The sequence below is a fragment of the Pomacea canaliculata genome, linkage group LG4 (assembly GCF_003073045.1).
Source record: "Pomacea canaliculata isolate SZHN2017 linkage group LG4, ASM307304v1, whole genome shotgun sequence".
NCBI classification, from domain to species: Eukaryota; Metazoa; Mollusca; class Gastropoda; order Architaenioglossa; family Ampullariidae; genus Pomacea; species Pomacea canaliculata.
The window spans coordinates 8,925,887-8,933,160 of NC_037593.1; the positions used below are offsets into that span (position 1 = coordinate 8,925,887).

General features: G+C 34.2%; 1 protein-coding gene across 1 annotated transcript; it reads right to left on the minus strand.

Moving 5' to 3' along the window:
• Positions 1 to 2,918: 2,918 nt before the first annotated feature.
• On the minus strand, positions 2,919 to 7,081 carry LOC112561905 (coiled-coil domain-containing protein 86-like). Its single transcript, XM_025234754.1, has 4 exons — positions 6,874 to 7,081; positions 6,466 to 6,595; positions 5,141 to 5,215; positions 2,919 to 3,920 (listed from the first exon to the last, which is right to left on the minus strand). The coding sequence occupies exons 1-4, from the start codon at positions 6,945 to 6,947 to the stop codon at positions 3,855 to 3,857; spliced, it is 345 nt and encodes a 114-aa protein (XP_025090539.1). The 5' UTR covers positions 6,948 to 7,081; the 3' UTR covers positions 2,919 to 3,854.
• Positions 7,082 to 7,274: the final 193 nt, after the last annotated feature.

Consider the following 7,274-nt stretch of genomic DNA (forward strand, 5'->3'; position numbering starts at 1 on the left):
TTATTTATCCATTCCTGCTATTATCGCTGTTATTGCCTTATCTTATTAGCAGAAGTGATAGTGATGAATATAATTGTGAAAAGTGAAATTGACAAATTGTTTTACGAGATGAAAAGCAGACAGCACCATTGCACAGCTCATCTAGTGCTCAGCCATCAACACTGAAAGGAAACTGTTGAAAAGCTGAAGATCTCTGGTATTTGTTTATCTGTAGATAATGCTTAGGTGGAATGTCATTATTTCATGAAACTTGTTTGATGAAATATTAAAAAAACACAAGTTGGTAGCTTTCCCAACACATATTTAAACACACCTTACTTGTGTCATTTTATGTTTAATTACTTTGCTAATGTGTGTGCCTGGGTTTACAAACCATGGAAAGCATTTGTTGATTTTTCAATGATTTTTTCCCATTGTACACCCGTTGTATGCATTGCACTATAAATTTCAGTGTAATTTTCATTCCTTGATGGAGAAGGGGATAAACAAGCACTTAATCTAGTATCCAAATTATATGATAAAAATGCAGGACATGTCCTTGTATTTCGTAATATTTTGGATAGCTTGCATATAAATACTCCATCTGCACCATAGGAATGTGTACAATGACTTCATAAATAGACATAGATACCGATAAAATTCAGTGTTCTTGTAAATGCTTGAATGGTTATGAAGTTGAACTGCCACAGAGAATCCACTAATTATCTTCTGTTCACATGTTTCTGTTAATAATAAGTATTAATGATAATGGTCTCTAATGGGTCTTTTAGCAACATACAATAACTGCTAGAGGCTGGAACTGAGGAAATACAAGTTATCAAGAAAATCTATAGGGCAAGAGCCACTTTTTATTGGGAGTGCTGTCATGCTGGCTCACAGATCCAAAGTCTTAAAAAATATAAATAAAAATTACACTTCGAAGCCTGTGGATGCAAAATTTTCAGTAGCATGTGTTGTTGAAGCTGTTTCTTTTAAATGTGAGTTGCAATTGTGTAAGTGCATAAATAAGCCCACCACTTTTCCCCCTTCTTAAATGCCAAATCACTCCTAATTTGATCCTCTCTTTAAGATTTTATTGATGCTATGTGCAAATGAGGAAAATAAAAAAAACAATCTATAGGATTACTTGAACTATGTACAATGATAGCAGTATTGCTATCATTTAATTTGTATGAGTAAGATGCAAAATAAACTTCATACCTCCATGACTTCCACACATTTTCTTTTTAAAGTTGAAAAACTATGAAAACGATAACGAAAATTTGATTCCTTGTGTATGCTTTAAATTGTGATCTTGCTATTCATGTCTGTTTCACTATTAATTTTTGTGTGGATTTTAAATTGTCTCTGATGTAATTAGCATTTGTCCTGATTTTCTTATCCCATGTACTAATAGTTCAGAAATGAACTGTGTAAATGTTGCAATAAAGTATGGGTAGTATGCAATTTAATGCAAAACATCTTAAGTGAGTAGATTATGTTTGCAAACTACCAGATAGTTCAGCAAGAGATTTATAAAGCAAACTGAGAATGCATCATTTCTTCTCAAAATGGACACTAAAGGTGTAAAGAGCTGCCAATCTTAGCTTTTGTCCTGAGACTGATCTGATACATAAAGCTCAGTATTTTATTATGACTATAACTTTACTTGTTCTAAAATGGATGTGAATGCGCTGTAGGTGGGCTAGAAATGCCTCTTTATTTGGTTGCAGTATTGTAAAAGCTATCAAGCTGCTGAAATTTTAGGTGCAAAGAAATTATTTGACTTGCTAAAAATGTGGCAAGTGGATGGTATTAGATGCTGAAGAAGTTGAAGCTGTATGTCCCCCGCCCCTTTTTTTTGTGTGGATAGTCTGGGTACCCTGTTTTGTCTTGATTGTGATATCCCCTATCATAAAACAAAACAGCAGAGAAAAATGTCTACACAGTGAAAACAGAAGACATTACCTAGCAACTTTTGTGCAATGTTTGCATAATCTTGTCTGCGTTATTATATGCGGAAGAAATAGCGTTATTTTAATCTGTTTCCTTCATAAACTAAACAATTTTGAGATCATTTATTCTTTAATCATAAACCTACTAGTTTCAGCCACAAATGGTTAAGACAGTATTGAAGGTATTATTCCTTCATTTAAAGAGCTTTCCCTGACTGAACTACAATCAAAAGATTGCAATAAAAGATATATTTTCCTGTCAAACTTTTAGTTTACAATCAAATTTTCACCTACCCATACACCTAGAAGAAATATATATAGAAACTACATATGTAAAGGTAGGGCAACAATACCCATTGAAAATACTTATGCTGTGCCAAGCATTATGAAATATAAACATAAATACATATTTGGTAGTGGTTTTTTTAAGCATCTAAACTGCATAGATGACAAAATATAAAAAAATATCAAATCTTATGTAATGGGAATGATGTGCAACATGAAGATACTTCCTGATGATTCTTGTCCTAAGATGACAGTCCAACTGTTGCGGAATCGGCAGTAACTTAACTTGGGTGCATCTTTTTGTCATAGGAAGTGACTTGCCCTACTGTTCATTACAGCACTAATTAGATGGCACGCTTCTAAGACAAAGATCTCATATCAGAACTCCAGGTGTGGAAAGTGAGGCAAGCATTGTCAACAGTTCACAAACTACATCATCTCTCATGCAAACAAAATGAAAATCTTGTTTATGGAAAAGTGGTAGTACTTTTGTGCAAATGGTAAATATCAGATAAGCTATCATTGTTATAATCCACCTTTAGACTTGACGACCCTTCATCAAAATGGCAGAAATCCACATTTCTAGATTGAATGATAAAAAAACAAAAAAAAAAAGTCGCATCACCAGTTTTTTTTCAGACTGGATTTAAGGAAAGAAAGTGCTAACTACATTAAAACTATAGGCGGTATGCAGTAAGCTGGTAGTTTTATCAATTTTTATTTTGCTCATTTCATAATTTACATGCACGTTTGCACCATGCCATCTGCAGCACAAACTGATATATTATTGGCGAGGATAGAAATGAAACGTGTAATTTCAGATTTGAAATAAAGAGGATGCAAATGAATTGAATGTTGCATATATTGCTGACAAAGAATATGTTGACTAACATGCTGAACGTCTTAAATTCAAGCACACCGACACAGTACACAATCACATGCATTGTTTTTATTAACATACAGCATGGACATTCACTGCAACCAATACATTTTACATCATTCAAAAACATCTTTTATTCTTGACACACGTTCGGTAATCATTTGCATACTTAAAATTTCTGGTAAAACTTTATGTGATTTCCCATCACCTAAACATTTGGAGGGCGACTACTCTCTATGTTCCTATTTTTTTTGGTGGTACCATTGGGCTTTCTTCATGTTTGGTTTGCTGAATATTGTTGATCCATGCTTTTACCTGCATTGCCTGCTGTTCTAGACTGTTTTCCTCAGTCTGTGCCGCATTGTTGTCTTCTTCATTGTCTAACAATCTCAAACTCCATGTCTGTGCTATCTCAATTCCAGTTTTTCATTTTCTGGAATAATTTCCAGCTTCACTACAGGTGTTCAGTGTTTTCTGCTCTACAGACCAGTTAATTTTCCTTGCAACATTTTCTCTCCTGCTGCCTTCTGGATCTATGTGAGTCAACAAGTATGAACTAGATCCTCTGTGATCTATTGTCTATGATCAGTCATTTCTTTCCTGCAAATCTGTTCATGTGATCTCCATAACAGGTGTGCACCAAAAAACAGACAACCACATATTGCTGCCTGATAAATACCCTCATCTCCCACTGCCAGATTGAATCCATTCTTTCCTGCCAGACAGCAAAAACTCTGTCTTTAAATAAATGATGATTATCGTTTTTCAATTTGACGTAGTTGCTTCTTCTTTATTCTTTTCAGCTTTCTGGTATTCTTTATCTGAAAAAAGTGAAAAAAGAACAGGTTCTAAAAATATTTGTTTATCATCTCCTCCAGTTTTAGCACCAACAATTTATTTTATCCTCCTTTGAGCATGAAAGAAACACTAGTTAAGGCAACAAACTTGATCTAAAATTCAAAGGTTGAAACCATCTGCATTGTCTATGGCTCTATGCTATCATCAGATAAATTCTCAGCTTTTTCCAGGATAGTTAGTTTCTTTGCTAGTTACTACCAGCTGACTGGATAGCCAAATATAAATTTAACCTTTCATCTTCATTCTTTATTCTTTGATAGCCAAGCCTGTTTCAGAACCCATTCACTCTATGCTTTTTCCTTTACTTCTAGTGAGCTCTGATGGGTAGATTATTACTTTTATGTATTTATTATTGTTAGCATTGTAGGATTGTAGAGGTTTTGTCTGTTGTTCTCTATTACTTACTGGAGCACAGTTATTAGTCTACTCAACAAAACAAAAAAAAAAAAAAACACCAAACAACTAAATTAACAACTTTCGCATACTGTTCACATCAGGAGGGCCTTCAGTTATCTATAATGATTGTGATAAGTCACAGTAGAATGTGCTAGCAATTCACTAACTTCCTGCTACAAAACTTAAAACAGGTCTTTTATTTTTTTAATTTGTGATCTACAGCTACTGAAATATACTGGCCTTAATGGCATCAGTATACAAGCAAGATTACAGCATGCTAGTGCAAATTGCGATATTCAAAACAGAAGGAGCTATTCAAAATTCATGTATCAATTTCCAGCTCATTTAGAATATCCAGTCTTACAACTTTGTAGTTTAGTGCTTAAAAAAAAAAAAAAAAATAAATAAATTCTCCCTGACTTTTTTCTGTTTTTCAAATTTCCAGGGACTGGACATAATTTTTAAAAATATACAGACTTTTCAAGTTTTTCGACTTGTACGGACTCTGACCGTCCTTCTGCACCTAGTGCAAGACTGACTATGATGAATAACCCTGTCCGACTATAAACCTATTTATAAATTGCACATTGCCTGCTACAGACAAACATAAATCTACCTGAAGTACAATTTTCTGATGCTTCAAGATATAAAATCACCACAACTTTCCTTACTCATACTTCCACTTTCACTCTTTCTTTCCCTGACAAAATCTTGAAACTTTCTACATGTGATATTACTCTTAGCATTTCTAGGTTCTCATAAAAGAGCTCATGAACCAACTACTTACCGGCTGGACAATTTCTGCTCTTCTTTCATTTTCAAGACGTCTTTTTTTATTTTCCTCACGTCTCTGTCTTTTTAACTGTTCAAAAACAAGACCAAAGGGTAAGTTAAACTTAACTGCAATAAAACTGGTATGCAGTGTTAAAAACGGTCAGTTACTGATCAAAATATTAAAATGTACATGCAGGTACACAAGACTGAAAGTGACACTAACTTTTTAAGTTTGTCCCTTGAACTAATCTTGTGACTTTATCCTACTTTTGGCATCAAAACTTTTCAGATCTGTGAAATGGAAACTCAAGGCATTTAAGTTTTAAAGGTGTAATGAAGTGCAGAATATATTTTAAAGGAGTTTAGCTCATTAAAATGTTACTTTTCAAGATTTGAGCAAGGAACCACTTTCTAATTACAAGATTTAAGTCACTGGTTGAAGGGCAGTTGTTGGTGTCAGCGTCAGAAGAATATCACAAAGAATTTATGGAAGAAAAAGTTGTTAAGTGTTGCATTTTGGCATGAACACTCTGAAATGTATGATACATTACCAGAGTACATCCCTGCCCAACTCTCTCATTGTGTTTTGCCCTTAAGAGCATAAATGCATCAAGATTTACATGCAAGTGTTTTCTTAAAATGCTTATATTTGAAGATGTGTATGTTATATATGGCAAAAGTGTTATCCACTCAGATTGTGGAAAATAGTATCTCTCTCAACTTTCAATGTATGGTTCCCACATGTTGCCACACATGGGAAACCAGAAAATGCACATTGCTGCAATGTGACTAATGTGGGGTAGCTGCAACTTATCAACATGATCAGCCTCTAATGTTAATAAATTCTGGCTCACTACCTCGTGTAGTCCACTGGTAAGTACACAAACAGATGAAAGATGTAGTATCCATGACTGAAGCAGCAATAAATTGTAGAATGAAGTATACCAAAAAGTGTGCATAGTTACTGCATGTGTGGTATTTATCACCAAAACATTAAAGAAAAAAATTGCCTCTTCGCATCTCTTTCCAACAAATTTTAAAAAAGGACAAAAACTCAATGTTTGGTTTCCAAGTAACTAGGCAAAGCTACCAGTGCATTCTCTTGCCAGAGCCAGTTTCTAGATAGTTTTTCTTGAGTGTAAAGGTTTAGTTTTCCACCCAACAACGTTTCAGATATTGGGACTTTGCACTTCAGTTGAGGTTATCCATTAAGCATCAATGACTTCTCTTTGTCAAAATGACATTTGATCAGCATTTGTAACATTTCCATACTGTAACTAAAACAATCTATAGAAAGAAATCTGTAATTTTTCAGTGGGTTCTATAGTCGTTACATACCTGTATCTTTTCTATCTTCTGCTCTTTAAGCTTTTTTTCTAAGTCTTTGATTGCTTGCTGTTCTTTTTTCTTCGCCATTTTCTCTTCCCATGATGTTTTCTGACATTTCACTCTCAGAAAATCTGAAAATCTTATGTAAAAGTGCGACCAGCCATAATGATTATGAATACAAATGTTAAATATTTGTAAATACATCACAATTTTCATACATCAAAATTTATGACTGACAATAATAAATAATTTTTTAAATATCCGATTAATGAATATCACCAAAGACGTAAAGTGATCTTGCAGTGACGTAATTGTTTCAAAAGCGTGGAACAATTTTTTTTTTTTTTATATCTTATGATCTCTTCACAAAAATGAGCAAGATGCAAAGTTACTCCCTTGAAAAATTTAGAGAAGCACCTGTTAGTTCGAACCCTTTTCCACACACGTCCTGACTTCGGTTTTCCCCTCAGTGCATTGGCTTCACTTTCCATGACTAACCTATTAAGATTGCTATTCTGTATCCACAAATGCCTAAAATGTCTCGATAAAAATACGCATAGGCCACGCTAGTGGAACACGTTCTTTTTTTTTCTTAAGGGAGATCACTCCGAATCATCAATCCGATTTGTCCAATCATGATCTAATATCCCTGGACTGCTGGCAAACTATTTTTTTTTTTTTTTTTTTTTTTTTCAGTTTACTGCTAAAACGAGGCAGTGTGTATAGAGCTTCCGGTTTATTCACACTCTTTGTTACGGTTCGCCGAGACTAACAGAAGATCACTTTGCAAGAGCCTAAGCCTTGGTCTTGGTAGACAG